This window comes from Chamaea fasciata, unplaced genomic scaffold (assembly GCF_029207755.1).
Source record: "Chamaea fasciata isolate MVZ Bird 193981 ecotype frontalis unplaced genomic scaffold, bChaFas1.0.hap1 SCAF_16, whole genome shotgun sequence".
NCBI lineage: Eukaryota > Metazoa > Chordata > Aves > Passeriformes > Sylviidae > Chamaea > Chamaea fasciata.
In genome coordinates, this window is record NW_027094101.1 from 8,993,212 (window position 1) to 9,014,842 (window position 21,631).

The following is a 21,631-nucleotide window of genomic DNA, read 5'->3' on the forward strand; positions in this document are numbered from 1 at the left end:
GGAGCTGCTGGCTTTGACTGGGATTTGGCTGTTCTGGTTCTTCTGGGGTTTAACTTCCCAGAACAATCAGGGATCCTAAATCCCTTCCTTGTCGCTGTTCCCTGTCCATCCTTACTCAGAGATTGCAAACTCTCTGCCACACCTGAGGAGCAAAGGTTTTGAGCAGGAAATGATAAAAGCAGCAGCAAGGCCATTTCTGGGAGAAGTTTCTGAGGGATTTCCTCGGATTTGAGGAAAGGCATCAGGCCTGGGAATCCTGATCCCAAACATCAGCCCCTGGCTGATGCCCTGGGGGAAACACTCGCAGGAAATTTAAGTCAGGAAATTTGCCCAACCCTTGAGGAAGGAAGGTGAAGCTCTCAGATGTGCTCAAGCCATTGAGAAGCCCAAAACCCACCCCAAAATCCAACTAAACCCAGAGAAAACAGGCAAAAAAAGCCCTAAAAATGCAGGTAGCAGTGTGGGATCTGCCTGGAGAGCACCTTAAATACCTCAAGGTGTCTTTAATCCCATTTTACAGAGTACAGGATTTTTGTTTTTCATTGTTTTTGACCTCCCTTCCCCTCAGCTGTCAGGGGGAAGCTGCCTCGGGTCCCACTGGGTTTAAACACCCAACAAAGACTTCCTTTGGGACAGGAGGAATTCCGGGGTTTGGAGCACCAGGATGAGGAACTGGGGGTGAACAAATCCCCAGTTTTGGGCTTTGTCAGGTCCCTGTGTGCAGCTCTGTCACCTTAGGAATGTGCTCCGGGGGAAAATGGGTCTTCAGGCAGCAGCAGGAGGGTCAGTGTTTGCCTCCCAAGCCTTCCAAACACCGACATTTATCCTGCTGCTTGCCAAACTTCTGAAAAGGAAACAAAATTCCTCGAGCCTCCTCGGAGCCAACAGGAAATGCTTCTGAATCTGGATTCCAACGTGACTCAGTTCAGAGATTACAAATGACCAAAACAACTTCCCTGGAAGCGTGGAGTCAACAAAAACAAGGCAGGAGATGAAAAATTATCCCTAAAAGCTGTTGGGAAAGTCTTTCTATGTCGTACAAAAGGTGCTGCAGCTCCCACCAACCCTCCAGTGACCACTTCATGTTTTCAGAAATTCAATTTATTCCCATCCCACTGTGGATAAGAACAATCTCTGCCTGGGTGTTTTGTTGAGCTGTGTCCTGGAGGATTTGTGGTCCATCCCTGGGTGGTTTTTTTTTGGGATTTCTACATTTGGAAGTCTTGGTAGCTCCCTTTTAGGGAGGTGTTGTCGTTCTCCCGGGATTTGCAGTCGAACACAAGAGGTTACATGCCCAAAATTGAATAGGAAAATGACTCAGCCATTAGTCACTGCATTGAAACATTTCTTTTTCTCTTCCACCTTGAAGTCTGGCAGGGCTTGGATGCTTTGGCCCTTAAAAACATCCGGGCAAAAACCCCTTTAGCAGCAGAAAGACAAATGAGTTGATATTTGATATTGATAATTGATACAACTGGGTTTATTCAGCCTAAAAGAGTTTAGAGGGGGATGCATTTACAGGAGCATTTTTGGAAGGTGCAATAATTTCAATTCCTTGTTTGTAGCAACAAGAAAAAAACCCCCCAAACCCCCCAAAAACAACAACAACAAAACTAACAAAAAGAAAACCCCAAAAAAATCACTAAAAAGTACCTGGGTTTGCAAAGTTTTAACTGCAGGGAAAACTGCTACAGCTCGAACCTTTTCTGTGCCATTAATCCTATAAAAAGGTGTACAAAAGGCTGCTATAAAAATACTTTGTTCCAGGCCTTCCTCTGAGACAGCCTGACCCTTAAAAACACTGAATGTTATCAAAACCATCAATTTCCACAAATAATCCAACCTCACTGAGAGGATCAGGCGTGGTCATTTCCCCAGATCCCCCCGGGCTGGTGGGTTTTGGAATGATTGGGTTGAAGCAGCTCCTCCTTTCCCTAAAAAGGCCCCAGAGAGGTTTGAGGACACCGTGGGGAGCTCAGAAGCTGCGCAGCCCCTGGGCCCCAGGCCCCTCTGCAGGGGGGAGGTCGTAGCCCAGCTTGTGCAGATCTTTGGTCATCACGTTGAAGGAAATGGTCACAAAGCCCTGGGACCTCACCCTGGTCACTGGCACAGAGAGGATGGGCAAAAGTCCAGTGAAAATAAGGTTTGGGGTGAGCTGTGGAGCTCTTTTTTTGAGCTGCCAGGACTCACCTTCCCGTCCTTCTCCCTGCGCCACCACCTTGGGGTCGGTGAATTCCGGGCGTCTCCCCGTCAACCAGCTGGGAGGAGAAAATGCAAAATATTAATTGGGTGGGAGGGAAAATATAAAATAATGAATTGGGTGGAAGGGGAAATACAGAATAACGAATTGGATGGGAGGGAAAACACAAAATAATTATTTGGATGGGAGGGGAAATACAGAATAATGAGTTGGGTGGGAGGGGAAATACAGAATAATGAGTTGGGTGGGAGGGGAAACACAAAACAATGAACAGCAGTCAGACTGCCAGCAGGTTTTTGGTTTTTGATTCCCTTCATTGATCTACTGCAATCAAAGGTAAGTTTTGCCTTAAGGAAAAACGCAAAAAAAAAGCAACTGATTTCATACAGATTTTGTTAAATCCAGGGTTTTTGGATCTTTTTGGGATTTTTTTTTTTTTTTTTTTTTTGATTCTGGGCTAGAAGAATCTTTCTGTGGTGAAGATATTGTTGAAAAGATATTGTTCCTCTTCATCACCCAGAGAAGGCTTGGAGACCTTGAATTTCTCAAAAGCAATGCAGAACGGGAATTGTTTTTTCATGGGTTTGCTCTTCCTGTGGCTGTCCTTTCAAAATAACCCCAAGGAGATTCAGGCAGCACTTTAGTGCACTTAGCAGCTAATTAATTTGCTTGTTGTATTATATATTGATACATCAATAGGTCTATATTAATATAATATTGTCTGTTCACACACAATATTAAGAATATTAACATATTAATATATGTTTATTGTACATTAGTGTTGTTTATTAATATAAATAAAATGTTTATGGAAGCTATTCAGAAGACCCAGCCAGCTGAAAATGTGATTTTTTTACCTACAGAACACAAAACTGGTGATGGCACTGGACAGTTGCACCACTGGGTGGCTGCAAATGCCTTTGTGGCTAAGGAGAGGAGAGAAATTCACTCTTTGATGAATTTAAGTCATTAATTATTACCTTGTGAGCTGCTGCAGCCTGGAGCTGGACTCTGGGACGAACATGGCAATGGTTCTTTTGTGCCTGAAACAAAGAGGGAGACCCCCAGAACCTCAGGAATTAATAAAAAGCATTGGGGAAAAAAAACCAAAAAAAGGATTTTTATATTTATGAAGGCACAGAATTCCTGACACATCCGGTGCTTTCCCTGCACACGGAACAGGGATATTTGACAGGATCACCAAAACTTACAGAAAACCTTTGTGAGCTGACAGGGCACCACCAGGAGATTTTTGGGAGCTTTTTTTTTTTTGTTGTTTCTGAAAGAACAGAACAACGGGGCAGGGATCACTCACCTGCCGGGCACAAAGGGCACGTGCACAGCCCCGTAACCCCTGACCACGTCGTGGCCAAAGAAATCAGGCCCGTAGACACTGAGCACAATCTGTGGCCCTGCAAGGAAATAACGGGGTCAGAGAGGGGGAATGGGGTCAGAGAGAGGGGAAATGGGGTCAGAGAGGGGGAAATGGGGTCAGAGAGAGGGGAAATGGGGTCAGAGAGAGGGGAAATGGGGTCAGAGAAGGGGGAAATGGGGTCAGAGAAGGGGGAAATGGGGTCAGAGAGGGGAAATGGGGTCAGAGAAGGGGGAAATGGGGTCAGAGAGAGGGGAAATGGGGTCAGAGAGGGGAAATGGGGTCAGAGAGAGGGGAAATGGGGTCAGAGAGGGGAAATGGGGTCAGAGAGGGGAAATGGGGTCAGAGAGAGGGGAAATGGGGTCAGAGAAGGGGGAAATGGGGTCAGAGAAGGGGGAAATGGGGTCAGAGAAGGGGGAAATGGGGTCAGAGAGAGGGGAAAATGGGGTCAGAGAGGGGAAATGGGGTCAGAGAGGGGGAAATGGGGTCAGAGAGGGGAAATGGGGTCAGAGAGAGGGGAAATGGGGTCAGAGAGGGGAAATGGGGTCAGAGAGGGGAAATGGGGTCAGAGAGAGGGGAAATGAGGTCAGAGAGAGGGGAAATGGGGTCAGAGAGAGGGGAAATGGGGTCAGAGAGGGGAAATGGGGTCAGAGAGGGGAAATGGGGTCAGAGAGGAGAAATGGGGTCAGAGAGGGGAAATGGGGTCAGAGAGGGGGAAATGGGGTCAGAGAAGGGGGAAATGGGGTCAGAGAGGGGAAATGGGGTCAGAGAGGGGAAATGGGGCTTTGGCTCCAGGGCTGCAGCCCCCCAGCACTCACAGCCAAAGGGGTTGGTGCTCTTGAAGGTGATGTCGATGGGGAAGTTCCAGACCAGCGTGGTGGGGGAGACGCTGCTCTTGGAGGTGATCTGGGAGATTCCCTCCTCCAGGCCCTGCAGGGAGTGTGGGGTGAGCCCGGGGGGCTGCAGGGGAGGGTGGGGACAGCGGGCACAGGGTGGGCACAGGGGACACAGGGGCTGTACCGCCGTGGGGACCCAGTCCTGGCCGTAGACAAAGGAGAACTTGCAGTAGAGGTCATCGAATCCCGGGAACTGCGGGAGAGAGACAAAGAGAGAGAGAGAGAGGCGGTTCACTGGGAATTCACTGGGAATTTCTGGGGGTGAGGAAGTGCCCCAGTCAGGGTGCTGAGGGCAGCCTGTGCCAGCGAGACTAGGACAGAAGGCTGGGTTTGAGGGCTGAGATCGGGATGGGTTTGGGGGGATTGAGGTTGGGATGGGTTCGAGGGGCTGAGGCGGGTTAAAAGGCTGAGCTGGATTAGGGGGATGCGGCCGGGCTGAGTTCCGGACAGGGAGACAAAGACAGGGATGGGTTAAGGGGGATGAAGCCAGGCGGGGTTATGGGGGCGCTGAGGGCGTGCGGGGTTCGGGGGGATGAGGATGCGCTGGGGGCTGAGGCCGGCCGGGCTCGGGCGGATTCTCATCCCGCGCGGGCGAACGCAGCACCGAGACCGGCCCAGGGCGATCCCGCCACCCGTCCGTGTTGTCCCGGTGTGTTCCCGCGCCGTCCCCGGCCCTCCCGCACCTCCCCGCTCTCGATCTCGCCGCTCACGGCCAGCAGGAACACGCTGGGCGCCGCCATGGCGGGCACGCCGGTTGCCGTGGCGACGGACGGGGCGGCGCAGCGGACAAACCTCCCGGGCGCCGCTCTTCGCTTCTCTTCGCGGGGCTCCCGATCCGCAAAATCGCCCCCAAATCGTCCCGAAATCACCCCGAAATAGCCCCAAAACGCGGCCAGCCCACCCCCGGCTCTCCCTGCACGGGTGTCCCCGGGAGGATCCGACCCGCTCCCCTCAGCCGCTGAGCCCTCCCGGCGCTGCCCCGTTACCCTCGCAGCGCCACGTGCCTAGAACTTTATTTATTATCGTCATTATTGTTTAATATCAGCCTAAAGCAACCCCGAGCGGGGACGGGCACTGTCCCAAAGGCTGCAAGACTTCAGAAACAGCGCCGTGAGGGATGCTCAGGGCGGGGTTGCTGTGCGGTTCGGACGGGGAAGGAGCCGGACGGGATTTCGGGATGATTCCAGCTGAGGAAATTCCCGATCCTGCCATTATTCCACGTGTGCAGGAGGCCACGGCCACTAGATGCTGCTGCTGAAGCAGCTCTGGCCGCCGGGCCGGAGCCGGGAGGTGTTTGCCCGGGAGAAAGAGGGAAATAAAAGGTGGATTTTGTGCTGTCCGGAGGGTCAGACCCAGCGGTGAGGAGAGCGGCGCTCCGTGCCCTCCGCACGGCGATTTTTAATTACGGATATCAGGGGAAATGCCCTCACACCGCCGGCTCTGCATTGTGGGGGCGAACAGCACCGTGCTGGTTTAATTATCCCGCTCTAATTAAGAGGAAAAGGGTGAGCTGGGCGTGTAAATGAGGAGGATGAAGGTGCTGAGGCTTTGCAGGAACCGCTGAAATCTGCCGATGGTGATTTGTTTCTCCACGGAGACCATGGTGTGAGGGTGCTGGGCTGGTGACAGGATGGGGCTGTGGCAGTTCTGTCCCAGCGATGTGACAATTCTGGCCCAGCGATGTGACAGTTCTTGTTGGAACCCCGGGCACTGAGAATTTCAGGGTTTCTGTTCTAACGGGCACCGACCCCCCGGCAAACGCTGCATTGGACCTGAGGCCGTGGAAAAGGCTCCCAAAACTGAGTGACAGCGCTGGGATTGTGGGTGTGGGGTTTGGATAGAAGTGTGCGGAAAACTCAGAGTTTAAGGGGTTTAGAATACAGTAATGTATATATAAAGCAAGATGGAGGTTTTAGGGTGTTGGCTGAGTCCTTCTTTTTCACCTTCTTCTTCATGGGTTTGGGTGGTTTCTTGTAGTTGGGTAGAGAAATCCACATTGTGGACCACGGGTGGTTGGTTATTGGGTTACAAGTAAAAATAATTTAGGTGTCATTTCATAATTGGACTCTTTGTTCTCAAAAAGCCTTGCAGAGAGATAGAGACAGAGGCATTTTTCACTTTGTTAGCTACAGCTCCCAGCTTGTCAGCCTGTACGATAGATAAGAATTAATAAACATCTGAGTCTGAACGCGAAACAACGTCTCTCGTGCAATTAATCCCGGCTCAAACAGAAAAAAGAAGATGAAATGCCACAAGTTCTGGGCTGGTGACACGGCGCTGGCCCACTGGGGCCGTGGCTGTGCTGCTGCTCACACAAGGAAATTTGCTGCCCACGCACTCGTCAGCGCCATGGAGACTCCCCAGCCTGCTGTGCTTCATCCCTTCGCCTCCTTCCTGCATCCCAGGCCACGTCCCCCTCTCCTTGAGGAATTTTTGGGATGGTTGACTGCTGCCAGACCCTCTGGGGCAGGGTGGGAGGGATGGAGGAAGCCTTTCCCCATTTCAGTGGATGTGTTCTCTGTCAATACCTGCTTCGACTCACTTTTTCAGGCCAAACAAATCCGGCCGAGAGAAGAAGGGGACAGGAAAGCAGGAGGGATGGGAGGGAATGCCTGTAATGTTATCCCTTCCCCACAGCCCTTCAGAAAGGCTTCAGGGAAAAGAATTCATTTGAACTGAAAATGATCGGGGGTGGTGGGGGGGGAGGTAGAGCAGTTCTGGAGCAGCTGTCTGGAGCAGCCAGTGAGGCTGTTTAATTAACACTGCGCTTGGCTACCACCTACCCTGGAGCCAATCTCAGGACATTTTTGTTGCCTGGCAGGTGATATACAGCTGCTGGAGGAGTTCTCCCAGCACCAGGAGACCTTCCCCACGGCAGAGAGGCAGCAGGGGGGTTATTCAGCAGCCGTGAGTCATCTGTACCTGCATCTGGAGGGACTCTCCCCTCCCAGCCACAACAAGACCTTTTATTCTTCCCTTCTTCGCATGCCAGCCTTGTTTTAATTAGCTGTATTTTTTTTTAATCTTTGCTAGCAGAGTGAAATCCCAAGCTAGGAAGTGGTTTTATCCTGCTGGAAAACTTAATTAATGCTCCATCAGAGAGCTTGATTTCCCTGCGTGGTGAAGGTTTGTGGATGGTGGTGACCCCCGTGGGTGTTATTTAGCTGCTGTTTCTGCTGGCCATTTAAAACACTCTCCTCTTTTCCAGGACTTGTCCCGGTCCTGTGATTTGTGATGGGACTCACGGGAAGCCTCCCTGGGGTGTTTGGAGCCACAGTCATCCTCACAGGGAGGAAGGACACGCTGATCACTGACTTGTCACCTCTCCCAGGTTGGATCCCAGCTCCCGGAGAACCACTCCCAGTATCCCTTCAGCACTGACCTCTGCAGGAGGCATGTCGCACAGCTGAGGGAATTCTGTTTCCTTCATCCCCAGGAAGAGCCAGGGGCTGGAAAAATCCAAACTGCTGGGAGCTCTGTCCCTGAGAGCTTGTGAATCAAACCCAGGTGCCGTGACCTGCCCAGGCTCCAGGCCCAGGGGCTCCCAGGGAGGCTGGGGAGTTGTGGTGAGCTCTTTTCCCTGGGTTTCCCCTGGAATTGCCTCTGGATGAGCCCTGGGGAGAGCAGGCAGGGGCTCTCCTCCTCCTGGGCAGCCAGCAGGGGATCCCTGTGGGTTTTATCATCTCCTGCCCATCTCCCCAGCTCTGGCCTCATCCACTGTAATCCCAGTAGATCCCTGGAAAAGATCTTGGAAAGACACCCCGTGCTGCAGGGAGGGAGCAGGAGCAGCTCCTTTGTCTCCATCCATTCCCTGCTCAAGCCCCGGGGCTGATCCAGGCAAGGTGGGGGAGACACAAACACCACCAACAGCGGCACAGCACAAAAGTTTATTTCGAATCCCAAATATTTATGATGGACACCTGGTAACTGGCCAGTGAAATACGTGTGACGGTGTCATTAATGTGCAATAAAGCGTTTGTATTTTTAGAGTTGTTTGCACAGCCTTGACTCATCCCTGCCTGCCAGGAGGGCTGCAGGGAGCTTCCCTGCCCTTTGTCTTCCCTGCCTTTTGCTCCTGCTGCTCAAATCAAGCAGGGAAGGAGTGGGATCTCACAGCAGCACGAAGAGGGGGATATTCCTGCTGAATTCCTGCTGAATATATTCCCCTGGAGGTTGAGTGAAGCCACGTTTTGTGTTACGTGGCTGAATCCCAGAATGGTTTTTGTTGGAAAGGACCTTAAAGCTCATCCCATTCCACCCCCTGCCGTGGGCAAGGACACCTTCCACTATCCCAGCTGGCTGTCCAACCTGTCCTTGGACACTTCCAGGGATGATCCCTGTGTCCATGTGGCTGTCAGCCCCATGCCAGGGGTCCTGCTGGGTTTGGATGCTGTGGCTGCCAAGGAGCTGTGAAGTGCCTGGTCTTCCCTGAAGAATTCATTTGTGTTGGAACTCATTATCATCGGCGAGGTTTCTTTTGGTTAATGAGCAAAATTAATTAATGAGCCAGTCAGAATAAACTGACATGGAGGTAGGGAGGGGTGAGGAAGACCCGGGGCGATGGTGCCCAGCAGGACAGCTGGATTTGATAAGGACACAAGGAATAAAAGCAGGGAGAAGAGGGGAGGGTAAAAAAGCTCCTTCTCCTGCCAGGCATGGAGCCCTTGTGCTTGTTGTCCAGAGGTGAGTGCATTTTTTGGGAATAACTCAGGTGGGAATGCTGCTTTCCATGCATCCAACAGACCCTGCAGACATGGCCACGGGCCCTCAGCAGCTTGTTCCTCCACGTGGGGCAAAGCCGAATCAGAATAAGCCGCTCCAGGGGACTTCAATCAAATATTCCAATCATTAATCTGGTTCTCCCCTGCGGTGTGACTTAATGAGGGTCGTTGGCATTTTCTCCCTCTCATGGTGAAAATGAAGATGAGATTTATTTTTCACTGGATGGCCCAACACCCACAGCTGGAACAAAACAACCCCACGCTGACCTACAAGTGCGGGGCACAAGTGAAGGGTCCTGGCAATGAGGAGCAGCCCAAGCTGGGTGTGGAACACTCCTGGTGACGTCAGCGAACGCCAGTGAATCATGGAATTATGGAATATCCTGAGCTGGAAGGGCCCCACAGAATCCTCGAGTGGTGCCAAAACCCAGGGGGTGCATCGGTGCCACCGCACATCCTTCACCCCAAGCAGCCCCTCAGCACCTTCCCAGCTTCCAGAGAGGGGCTGAGCCCATGGAAAGGGCTAAACCAGCCTGTGGCAGCACCATCACGCTGGAAAGAGGATGGAGCACCCACCTGGTGTGAGCTGGAGTTATTCCAGGGACTCAGCAGGGCTCCAGCAGAGAGACACGAGCTGCTCAAAACCCAAAGAGCCACGGGGTTTTCAGCTCCTGCGGCTCTGTCAGGGTGTGCTAAAATTCCTAATTAAGCCCCCTCGTCTGGAGGATGAGGTGGCCCCAGCCATTAAAACCCAGCCACGGCTTGAAAACTTAATAGGGGAAATTTAATGGATGAAGTCAATTGAATTATTCATCCCCAGAAAGCTTGTACAAATATCAAATGCTTATTAGCATTCATGCAACCTGTATGATCTCACAGCTCTGACAGATTAAGGTTGGGGCTAATTGCACCCAGGATGGCGTCAGATTTGGTGGTTGGTATTTTTTAAAAGCTTATTTTTCCTCCCCAGCATGACAAAGAGAATTTCAGATTGATGCCATCTGAGATTTACCCTTGAAGCGGAGCCCCTGTGATGGTTTCCTTCCTCAGCGTGGCAGTTTTTAATCCCTGTCTGATTCCTGCTCCTCAAAGGGTGCTGAGGTGGCTCTGGGCCAGCCCAGATGGACACAGCGCCCGTCCCCGTGGGCTGTGGGTTTGCTGGAATGGAGAGTGCTGGGGCAGAGTCTGCCTGATAAATGGACAGGACTGAATGGCCATTAAAAATGCAAAATAGAAATCGATCCAATTAAATAATCATGACTTGCTTTTTACCCCGTGCTTTTCACTTCCGATCTTAAGCAAGGCTTGCAGACAGCCTGGGGGGGAAAAATCGCTTAATGCTGCAGAGATTTAATCAACAAAATTAACACTGGCTGATGTTAAATAGTTTCTCTGGTCATGGCCAGGTTTGGGGATGCAGCTGTGGGGGTTTTGCACCTGCCAATCCAGGTGAGTATCCCCAAAAGAGGCGTCAGGGAGCAATCCACGGTCACTCTCTGCTCTTGGAAAATTCAGTTGGAGCTTGGTTCTCCCCACGCTGCCAGGATGTTCCTGCAGACCCATGGATGGGGTTGTTTTGGGTCCTGACTGAGCTTTGGGAAGGGCTTTGGGAAGGGTGGCAGGCTGAGCAGAGCCAGAACCAGGAGAAAATATCCCGACTCATTCCCAACACTGCCATGGCTTCACACCCTTCCAAGTTGTTCTACACCCCGCTCTCCATCACCACCACCAGCCACCAACCCCGTGGCTGAGAGGATTTTCCCCCTGAAGGGAATTCAGGCACAGGGCCAGAAGGGAATTTAGGCCTTTTCCAGCAAAGCTAAATAATCCCAGCAGTAAATGACACCCTGAGTGTCCCCTTACCCTGGGGGACACCCCGGAGCATCCCTCACGCCTCCAGGCAGCACTCAGAGGGATTCACCTCCCCTCCTTAAAACTGCAGCCAAAGAGGAGCTTGCCATCCTCCCCAAAGGCGCTGTTAATCACGGATTTCGTGGCTCTTTTTCTGGGATTCCTCGCCATCCCGCCGAGACGGAATCATTATTTACGATAACTCTAAACGACTCTTAATTACAGCGGCGCAGGTGCTCCTCGGGAAGCAGCCGGATCAACATATGGAGACTCCTGGGTGAGGTGAGGGATTCTCTGAGCTCAGGGGGGAGAAGCCTCCAAACTCCAGCGGGGATGGTTCACACCTGGGGTGGGAGAGTTGAGCAAAGAGTTTTCGGGGGATGCCGAGCTCTGGGAGAAGGAGGGGCACACCTGGGCTCCCCCCGGCCCCGCGCTGCGGCACAAAGGGAGGCCACGCTTCCAGTTTATACAGTTTAATAGATGTGAAACAAGATACATTTCCTTCGGAGTAATGGATGCATCGATAACAGAAAGATAAATGTGAAGGCATAAATATGAGGCGGCACGGAAGGAACCAAACGGAAAAGACTGGATGGGTTTTGTTCCCCTCCCTGGGTGTCCACAGGCTCCTTCCTGCTCCTGTTTCCCGTGGCCAAGCTGTGCCCTGGACACAGGGCCTGCAGGAGGGGTGGGGAAGGAGGCTGAGAGAGGAAAATCAACCCCAAAAGCTGCAAAAAAAAACCCAACCAAAAACAAAAAACCCCCCAAAAAAGTGGTGGTAAAAGGTGACCTGGATTCCTCTAGAGGCTTCTGGAAGGGCCTTGGGAAGGGAACGTGTCCAGGGATGAGCAGGGAGGGACAGGGAGTGCAAACTGCCCCCAGGGGTCGGAGTTGTTCTGCCACGAGGAGGACAAATCATCACCTTAAATGCTCACAAAGAACATCACCTACGACAGCTCTTTACACCTTTACACACTGTTATCAATAATTTACTTAGAACTGCAGTAAACAAAATACATTTCTTAAATAATTTACTATTTATTTGTTCAGTTTCTTTAATCTCTCTGTAAATGTAGTTTTTTTTCCTTTTTTTCATTAGTTTTTTCTCTTTGTAACACAAGAAACCGTCTTTGTGCACGTTAGTTCAGATTATTGCGACGTTTAACCTGAATTTCAGTAAAAAAAAAAAAAAAGAAAAGGGGGAAAAAAAAAGCAACAGGACAGTTGGACAGACAAGAAGAATGAATAACTTATTATTGCACTGGCTACAATTCAGTAGTGATTTGGTTTTTTTGTCTGTAATTAGGACAACCTCTAAAGTACAAAAAAAAAAGGAGCGAGACGTCAGAAGCATCAGCTGTGAGAAGAAGCTGGTGGGGTGACGGTGGAGGGAAGGCAAGGGAGGGAAGTAAGGAAAGAGGAGAAACATTTGGAAAATGAACGGCTGGAATAATTAATTCCACAGAAAACCCAAGGAAACACCACCCATGTAATGCAAAAAACAGCATCTCTGTTTCTCTATAAAAATATGTGCATTATGAAGAGAGAGTTTTTGCGGGTCTATTTTTTTCCTTTTTTCCAGGTTTTTGTTTGTTTGTTTCCTCGTTTTGTAGCTCACTAGTACAGGATTTTTATTTCTAGAACTGCTGATATACAGACAATGTCCAGCTCCCAGGCACTCCCGCCTTAACGTGACAGCTTGAAAAGGTGCCTCAGGAAAAGTTGAGCAACTTTAAAATAAAATTAAAAAAAAAAACAACCCAAAAACCAATAAACCAAAAAACAAAAACCCAAACTCAACAAAACAACAAAACCCCAAGAGAATCCCCCCAGATCCCAACCGACACCGCCTCGGACCCGAATCAATGTGATCGAGGTCACAGAGCGGGGTGGGAGGGACAAAGCCACCCCTGCACCAACCCCTTAGAAAAGAAACCCCAAAACCTCTTGCCAAATTCCCCCCCCAAAAAACCCCCATCCCCAGCTTCGTCCAGCCGCTTGTTTGGTTTCTTTTCCATTTTTTCTCTGTGTGTGTGTGTGTGGTTGTTTTTTTTTTTTGCAAACTTCCACAGCGCTTCCCAACGGGCGACAGCGTTGAGGGGACGGCCCCGGGTGACGGCCACCCCTCCGTCCCCTCGCTTTGGAACCCCCACATTGGTGACAAGCCCTTGAGACCCCCCCTCTCCCCCATCCCAGCAGCTATACTGGCTCCTCCGTGCCTTCCTCTGTGGCGACAGTCACGGCGGGGCCCAAGTCCTGCTTGTGCGGGGGGCTCTTGGCAGCGCCCAGCAGCTCCTTGCCCCTCTCGCCGCCGCCCCGCTGAGTTTTTAAGTGATCCGTCTTTTTTGGCTCCGCGTCCGGCCGCGAGTCCGCCGAGCCCGGTGCGGGCTGGCCGCTGTCCAGCAGCTCCGACAGGCCGCCCAAGGAGCCGCCGTCCAGCTGCTCGAAGGAGAAGTTGGGCACGCTGAGGTGCTGCTCCCCTCGGCACGGGGGCTGGCTCTCCGGGAGCTCCAGGGATTCTCGGTAGGCCGGGAACTCGCAGGACGGGGTTCTCCTCCTCAGCAGGGTGTTCTCCGAGGGTTTGGTGCGCGGAGCCGCCGCGCCGTCGTCCTCCATGGGAGGATCTATAGAAATGCAGGGCGGGCTCATCTTCTTCTTCCTCCGGGCCCCGTGGATGTAGTCGGCCTCGGGCGGGACGTGGCCGGGCGGCCGCGGCTTGTCCTCGGCGGGCTCCGGGAAGCCGCAGTCCGGGGCGCTGCCGGAGGGGCAGATCTCGATGGAGTGCCGCCGCTGCTCGTCGGCCCAGCTGGGCTTGCTGAGGAAGCCCTTGGCGTCGGTGCTGTAGAACTTCTTCAAGTCCTTCTCCTTGCGGGAGAGGCTGCTTGTGCTGCAGTTCTTGAGGGGCACGGGGGACGGGGCCGGGGAGGCGAAGGGCGAGGCGGAGCGGCTGCCGGGGTCCGAGTGCTCCTCTGCCCAGTCTTTGGCCGAGCTGTTGATGTGCCGGACCTCCTCGTCAGCCAGGTCCGAGGGCTCGCCCTGGCAGCCCTCGGGGCCGGGGGGGCTGGCGGGGCTGGGTGGCCGGCTGGGAACGCCGTGCTGGCCACACGTGTGCTTCCGTGCCAGGGGGCCCAGGGGCCGGTGTGGGGAGGACGGAGGGGAGCGTGGAGGGGTGGCTGGCAGGGGGGAATGGAGAGGGCTGGGGGTGAGGGAGCTTTGGGACTGCTTTGCTGATGGCTGGGGCTCTCCAGGCTCTGCTTGCAGGCTGTCTTTGCGCTCCGGAGTCTGTCCGTCTACTGAGTCCGTCCGAACGGCCTCCTGGAAGGGGAGGAGAGAGAAGAGGGGTGAGAGCCTGGGGGTGTGCTGGGCAGCAGCACCTCCAGTGATGGACACAGAACTATAGAACCACGTCGTGTTGGAAGGGGTTTGAAAGCTCCACTCCTTCCATGCCCGCCCACCAGTCCAGGCTGCTCCAAGCCTTGTCCAACCTGGCGTGGGACACTCGCAGGAATGGGGAGCCCATGGCACGAGGCAAAGGGTTGGTGGGTCTAGCACAGCCCACCTCATTCCTGCCAGTCCTGTCACACCCTCCTGTACAAGAGGATAAATTTTGCTGGCGGGAGCCTTCATGTTTAGGGCTGGCATTTGCCGGGCCATGGTCTTGCTCCAGCCCCAAATCCTGAGCCAGCACAACCCATCACAGAGGAGGGCTCGCCCAGCACTGGTAAAACAGATTTGGGCACCTTCTCCCCACGCTTTAACTCTTATTTCCTGGGATAGCACAGCCATGAAGGTGGAAGTAGAGGAAAAGGGCCTTCCCACGTGTCATTTGCTGGGACAGGAATATAAAACTTATTACATAAAATTCATGGCACGTTTCATTTCTAAACAGGAACTCTACCCTTACCTCCAAGCAAAGAAACACGAGAGAGGACTGGGAAAGGAAGGGCAAGGACAACAGGCGGACAACACAGGAGTTACCTGTGTGTGCTCTGGACCCCCTCACCTGTCTGCAGAGCAGCTTGTTGAGAGCAGGAGACCGGGGGCTGCCGTGGGGGGCCAGGACCTTCCAGCGGTGCCGCCCGTCGTGGCCGGGGCAGCGCGCGGGCAGAGATTCCAGGGGCACCCTCAGCGAGGAGCTCGTCCCCACGGGCTGGGAGCGGATGGAGGTGATGGATCCTAGGGCAGGACACAGGGAGCAGTCATTGCCTGGCCTGGGGGCTCTCAGGGTTTTGGGGGGCAGAAGGTTCAGGAAGGGAGTAAACACAGGAGGGAGAAGGAGGAAAGTTTTTTGCGGAAAGGGTGGTAAAGTACTGGGATGGTCTGCCCCGGGGTGATGGTGGAGGCGATGCCTTAGGTTTTAGTTTTCGTGTTTTTCAGATTTTGTGCTGCCTAGGGGAGTAGTTCTGAGCATCACATCAGGTGTTAGTCAGCTCTCTTCACAGAGCAGGCAGACAAAACAAATCCTTTTCCTGCTAGAGACCAAGGACAACGAGTACAACTTTCAGGTCCAAAAGCACAAACAACGGTGGGCTGAAGAGAGGAAACAAGAAGGATGGGACCTCACAACCTGAAGCTGCAACTGGACAATTAAACCCCAATCCCAATATGTAAATGGACCAAAACTTATAAAAACGTGAAAATTCGTGGCTGGGAGTCCATCTTGGGTGTAGCCCTGGCCAGGCTCTTGTGCTGCCCGAGGTGTATCCTTTGAAGGCCTTTTTAATAAATTCCCACTTTATTTTCCTTTAACACTGTCCAGCCTCTGTTCCAGGCAGCCTCTCGAGGCATCACTGCAGGCCCAGGGCAGTTCTCCCACCCAGCCCAGCCCAGCCACCACCAGGGGCTGTCCCCGAGGCACAGCTCGGCTCAGCACGGTCCCACCAGGAGCTCGTGGAGTTCCAAGTGCTCTGACGGCCCCGAGCCGTGGACAGGGTGGAATCTTTCTCTTCCCGAAGCCTCCTGGGCTGTGCCTGAAGGCCATCCCTCCTTCCCCAGCCCATCCGTGGTGCTGCTTTACTGCACTTGGGAGTTGTTTGAAAGGTCTCCCGCTCCTCTGGTGTTTTTTTGGCTGCAGGATTTATCGTCCTCATTAGTTTGAAACCCAGCGTCTGTTCCTCCAGCGCTGCCCCTCTCCGTGTTAACAACACCGTTATCCATCACTCCAAGAGATCTCACCCAGGGGTCAGGGAACTTGAGCCCCTGACAAAAGCCATCCATACACATGGCAGCTGCACTTCGCAGACAGATTTGTTGGTGGGGACAAAGAAAAGTGAGTGTTTAATAATTTTTCTTTTGGAGCTTTTCTCCAGAACGCCACAGAAGGAATTCCCACCCCCACCCCGCTCCTCCTCAGGTTTTTTTTTTTTGGGCTCTCCTCGACCCAGAGTTTCAGGCTGAGCCTGTGCTGTTTGTGTGCTATTCCAGGCTTTATGAAATGCTTTTTATGATGCAGAAAAACTCTGTCATAAAATCTGTCACAAACACGGTCATAAAATCCAGACCCGATGCTCTACTCCCTGTCCTCAGCTGGAATTTCCTCCTGCTGGAAACTTTCCATCGAGCTCTCATATAGGAAACTCAAACCCCCTCCAAACTGGATGCTCAGGAGCGCTGAGGATCTCTGGAGGTGGATTTTTTTTCCCTTGTTTTTCTAGGAAATCAGCAAGCTGCATCTAAAACCAAAATACCCTGAGATCTGCTCATCCCACAAGATTTTCACTGTGTGGTCGGCGGAGTATGGGGAGAAGATCAGACATCCTGAAGCCCATGGAAACACAGATGCTCATGGGAGCAGTTTCATTTGGATATAATTTATGGACCTGTGGCTTGAAGCAGAGTTTGGGCAGCTCAGGAGCAGCACAGCTCGGGGCTCTGCTGGTTTTACCACCAGGTAAAAAAATCATATCCATCATATCCATCCCTCCAGTGCTCTTGGAGAGAAATGTAGGAATTTAGAGAACATCAGAGAATTCTCGGTGGGTTCTACCCACCCCTGCCAACGTCCCAGCAGTTTTTATGTGGATATAAATCCTGCTTTACAGCCACTCCAGGGATGAAAAGCAGCCCCTGGAGGCCGCCCGTGAAACTCAAACCTCTGTTTTCTTTCCTTCACAAGGAATTTGCAGGTGAAATAATAATAAACATCGAGCAGAGAACATGGCCTGGCTCCCAGAGAGTCTGAACAAACACAGAGTTCCTTCTCCCAAGGAAATCAGAGCGAGTCAGGGTGTGCAGAACCCACCGAGCAGTTCTTGCGTTTCAAACCCCGCCGGGTCAAAGGGAACCGGGCTGGGAACAGTTCTTGGGGAGCACGTGTGCTTTTAGGGAGGCAGAGATCGTGTTTCAGATCGATTTCCCCTTCAGAGCGGCTCGACAAAAGAGACAGAAAGGCCTTTTCAGGGAAACGTACTCGGCTGCAGGGGATGAATGCCCCCTCAAAGGCTCCTGCACTCCTGATTCCTGGATTATGGGATCTCTCCATGGGGTCTCTCCATGACATTCGTTACAAGGCTGGGCTCGGGAAGAACCAGAGAGCGGTTTCTAATCTTTCTGCTCCTAAAGAAACCCCTGCAGCTCTGAACTCCACGTGTGGTGCTGGAAGGCACTGCCCTGAGGCTGCAGCCTGCCTGAAACGCTGGGGAATTGTGCTGGAAGCGATCCCGACTCCCGGCTTTTGTTCCTGGGGATGTTATTGGTCCGCAGGCAGGAGTCAGAGGGAATGCACAGCTCCTCTTTCCTCAGCTAAAAACCTGTACCTGTGCTTGGGAGCTTCTCCCCAAACACCTGAGCCACCAGCTTGCTCCTGGGAAAGGGATGGAAACGTGGAATTACGCAGGATGTGGGAAACCAGTGTTCTGCTGATGGAATTGGATTGGAGCAAGCCCTGCTCGGGCCGTGCTTGGGTTGGTTGTTCCCCACTGAACCCCCCTGTGCAGCTGCTGAACCCCTCATGGTTGCAATCATGGAATTGTAAAGATTGGAAAAATCCAGAGATTCCAACCATGAATCCAGCAGTGCCAAGGCCAGCACTAAATCAAGTCCCCAGGTGCCGGATCCACAGGTTTTTTTGACACTTCCAGGGATGGTGACACCACCACTGCCCTGGGAGCCTGTTCTGATGCTTGAACACCCTCCCAGTGAAGGAATTTTCCCTAATATTCTTAGGGAAATAAGAATATTATTTATCATAATATCCTTCATAAATAGAATTATTTAATTATAATTAAATCTTAAACCTCCTCTGGCAGAACTTGAGGCTGTTTCCTCTGGGAGCAGAGCCCGACCCTGTCCCCTCCTCCTGCCTGGGGGTTGTGGACAGTCAGAAGTTTCCCCCTGAGCCTCCTTTTCCCCAGGCTGAGCCCCCCAAGCTGCTCCTGGTGCTCCAGCCCCTTCCCTGGACACGATCCAGCCCCTCCACGTCCTTCTTTGATGTCTTGGGTTGCAATACAAGATGCAACCAGAGGTTTGTATTCCAACACCAGCTGTTAAACCAGGTGGGGCAGTGTTTCGTTGTCTCTTCCAGGACCCGTCCTCCCTCCAGGGGATCTCTGCTGTTCATGGGCCATCGAGGCTCACTGCAGGGCTGATACAATCCCATCATCCCATGGGGAGAGGCTCCACCCAGGGGGAGGAGCCCAGCATTCCTGCCTGGATCAAACCTGGGATCCAGAACAGCCTGTGTGCCCTGGATTCCCAGAGGGAGAGCGGACCCATCCCAGCACCACTGGGCCCTTCTCCAGGATCATCCCTGCCCCACCAGAACCGCAGCTGGCACTGCAGGAGGACTGGATGGGACTGCTCCCAACACCCTGACCAGCAAGGTGCCAGGTTGTATTCTGACTCTGTCAGTGGTTTTTTTGTTGTTTTTTTTTTTTTCTTTTTTAATTACTGCATCATTTTTAGTTTAATTTTCCTAATAAAGAACCGCTATTCTTATTCCCATATCTTTGCCCGAGAGCCCATTTAGCTATTATCCCCATTTAGTTATTACGTCCATTGAGTTATTGACCCATGAGAGTTAATTTCAGAATTATAATTCGGAGGGAGGGGGCGGTTTTTACACTTTCCATTTCAAGGGAGGCTCCTGCCTTCCTTAGCAAAGACACGTGAGGAACCCAAAATTTTGCCTCAGGGCAGGGGAATCTCCCAGGGTGGTACCTCTTTGGGCTTTGCAGGGGTAGGTTTCCATCTCCACCTCGTGCAGGGGCAGCGGGGCCTTGGCCGGGGTGACGGGCCGGAACATGTAGCTGTCGTTGGGCAGGGAATGCATCCTGGACACGGAGATCTTGCGGACTGTCAGCAGGTTCTGGGAATCCTGAGGCCTCAGGGAGGCTGTGCTGCCCTGCAGAGACACGAGAGAGAGAGATGGGTTCACCCCAGTGGGGAATTCGCAGGGAATTCCTTCCCTCGCTGCTTCCCAAACCCTTGTGCAGGTCTCACCCACACCCAGAGCCTGCAGACAGAAGTTTCACTGAGGGGAGAGCTCGGGATGTGGCTGGAATGAAGGGAGGCGTCAGTGAGCCACCACTAAAAAAAAGTCAGCTTTTTGTCCAAAGCCGACTCCTGGGCACACAGAGAGAAAGGAAAGGCTGGCGGAAAAGGAGCCCGTTTGTTAAACACACGAGAAAAGCAGCACTTCTCACATCTTCCCCATCTGATGTTCCAGGGAGATGCTTTCAGGAGGCCCAAGGGTGGCATCCTTCCCCTCAAACAGAGGACAGAGGGGCCAAAACAAGTCCTGCTGGAAATTCTCCCCAAAACACCCTCACAGGGCAGATATTTAAACACACCACTGCAAACCTTGAGGCCTGTCTCCTAAAACCTGGAGCATTTTGGGCACCACTGAGCCCTGAAGCAGGAGGCAGAGGGAAGGAGAAGACATGCTGGCGGTGAGGCTGGGGGCGTGGAGCCTTTTTGGGGGTGGAAAAGGGATTTTTCTTTGTTGTCACTGAAATGGGTCTGGCTGGAAGCGCCCACACCACAAACCTTAAACCCGAGCCCGCTCAGGTACCTCAACAAATCCATCCTGGGGCTCACAGGAAGCTTTAGGGACACAAATGATGCCCCTGAGGTGCCGACGGAGAAGCTGAGAGGTGATGCCACGACTTGGCCAAGTGCTGGGGGAGCAGGAGCCCCTGGGCCAGGCCCTGCAGCCTGGCTGGACACATTCCCCTCCCCAGTTACCCTTTTATCTAACACATCTAAAATCCCTCTGGTTTTTCTTTCACGTCAACCTCCCGGTGACTGATTGAAAACATGTTTCCCAGCTGCATGTCTTAAATTAATTGTATTTTGCTCTGCTCTGCCGGGCTGTTTTCCCCTCTCCGCCAGCAAAACCTGTCCCTGAGATCCCTCAGGTTTTAGAGCTCGCCAAGGATCTGGTTAAATCTGGTTTTGTCCTCGTGTTTCTGGGCTTGGAAATGTCTCTCCTCAGCTCCCTGAAGATGCACACCCCCCGAGGTGAATCACTCCACGGTTTTACCCTGTGCAGCTTGGCTGGGATAGGGGGGGCCAGCAGGGATTTACAGCTCGTTGGCGTCCAGCTCTGCCAACTCTGGCTGTGCCCAGGAGCCACCCAGGGCTCTCAGTTGACGGATTAAAGCCTCAGCAGCCAGTGCCAGCTGGTTTTTGGCCATCCCAGCTCCATCACCAGAGCTGGGGGCAGCCAGGGGCTCGTTCACAGCCCGGAGCCACAGCGAGAACAAAAGGGCTCAGCACTCCAACAGGAGGATCTCAGGATTTGGCTCCTAAAGCCCAGTTTGTCCTCGGCTGGAACAAATGAACAGAAAGCCCTTCTTGACACCAGCCACTTCAGTTTTTAAGGGTTCAGCTGTTGAGACCTGACTGAATTAGGGACGTGGGGAAATTTCAAATGAAGTAAGTGCTTGAAATGTGAGCCACAGGTGGGAGATTTGTTGGCTCCCAGCTGGAGAGCTGCTCTGGACAGTGAGGATGGTTTGGAGACATCACTGCTGCTCCTCCTCCTTACTGGGAAACACCTGCTGCACTCTAGAGCCTGATCCCATACCCTGGGAATTGGGACGGGACTGAGCAGAAGGGGTTGAAGCCCCTCTGGTTCGCTGGGAATCTCCCTGGAGCATCTCCTGAATGCCCAGCTCTGGGGATTGCTGGATGCTGAGGTGTTGTTCCCCCTTGCCTCAGCTTCCTCAGGATCACAAACAAATCCTCACAATAACAACAATAAAATCAAACCTGGCACTGTTTTCTCCACAAACAGAAACTCTGCCTGCAGCTCTGGGTTTAACATTTGAAGTCAAGCTGCTCACCACATCACCCCGCGCACCAAATGCGCATTTTAAGGGCTTAAAAAAGAGCATTTCACTCCTATCCCACTGGGAGGGCTGACTCCTCTGGGATTTCCCAGCTGGAAAGGACAGAGGCTGGAAAGGTTGTCGGTGTGAAGGGACAGGTCTGGGACGGTTCAGACACAGCCCCAAAGCACAACACCACGGTGGGTGGCACATCAGCCACCTCGGCCTGGTGGCCTGGGCTTTTGTGGGATTAAAAGGAGGCTCTGCCCAGCTCCTGATGTGCTTGGGAAGTATTGGAAGGTGAGGAAAACCCAAGGGGA

At 52.7% G+C, this 21,631-nt stretch overlaps 2 protein-coding genes across 4 annotated transcripts in view; both read right to left on the minus strand.

Moving 5' to 3' along the window:
• Positions 1-543: 543 nt before the first annotated feature.
• On the minus strand, positions 544-5,219 carry B9D1 (B9 domain containing 1). Of its 3 annotated transcripts, none has more exons than XR_010723216.1 (8): positions 5,152-5,219; positions 4,593-4,661; positions 4,391-4,502; positions 3,516-3,612; positions 3,181-3,243; positions 2,191-2,258; positions 1,654-2,103; positions 544-1,395 (listed from the first exon to the last, which is right to left on the minus strand). XR_010723216.1 is itself a non-coding variant. In XM_066197926.1 (7 exons), exons 1-7 carry the CDS (start codon positions 5,206-5,208, stop codon positions 1,976-1,978), a joined length of 594 nt encoding a protein of 197 aa, XP_066054023.1. In that variant the 5' UTR covers positions 5,209-5,219; the 3' UTR covers positions 1,445-1,975. The 3 variants fall into 3 exon arrangements, 1 of the variants encoding a protein (XP_066054023.1); XR_010723215.1 differs by having other exon boundaries at positions 544-1,420; XM_066197926.1 differs by lacking the exon at positions 544-1,395 and having other exon boundaries at positions 1,445-2,103.
• Positions 5,220-11,504: 6,285 nt separating this feature from the next.
• CACNA1H (calcium voltage-gated channel subunit alpha1 H) overlaps positions 11,505-21,631 on the minus strand; it is a 112,498-nt gene continuing 102,371 nt past the window's right edge. Inside the window, exons 31-33 of the mRNA XM_066198495.1 lie at positions 19,198-19,381; positions 15,044-15,216; positions 11,505-14,355 (exon numbers count right to left, since the gene is read on the minus strand). Of these exons, the coding sequence (XP_066054592.1) occupies positions 13,240-14,355; positions 15,044-15,216; positions 19,198-19,381 (1,473 nt within the window). The 3' untranslated portion in view covers positions 11,505-13,239. The remainder of the gene's footprint in view (positions 14,356-15,043; positions 15,217-19,197; positions 19,382-21,631) is intronic.

Excerpts from the sequence above, each read along its gene's own strand:
- B9D1 (XM_066197926.1), bottom strand. The coding sequence starts at position 5,208 with ATGGCGGCGCCCAGCGTGTTCCTGCTGGCCGTGAGCGGCGAGATCGAG. Across the intron at positions 4,503-4,592 it reads AGGACTGGGTCCCCACGGCG|GGCCTGGAGGAGGGAATCTC; the intron begins GTACAGCCCCTG and ends CACTCCCTGCAG. Across the intron at positions 3,613-4,390 it reads GAGCACCAACCCCTTTGGCT|GGCCACAGATTGTGCTCAGT; the intron begins GTGAGTGCTGGG and ends ATTTCCTTGCAG.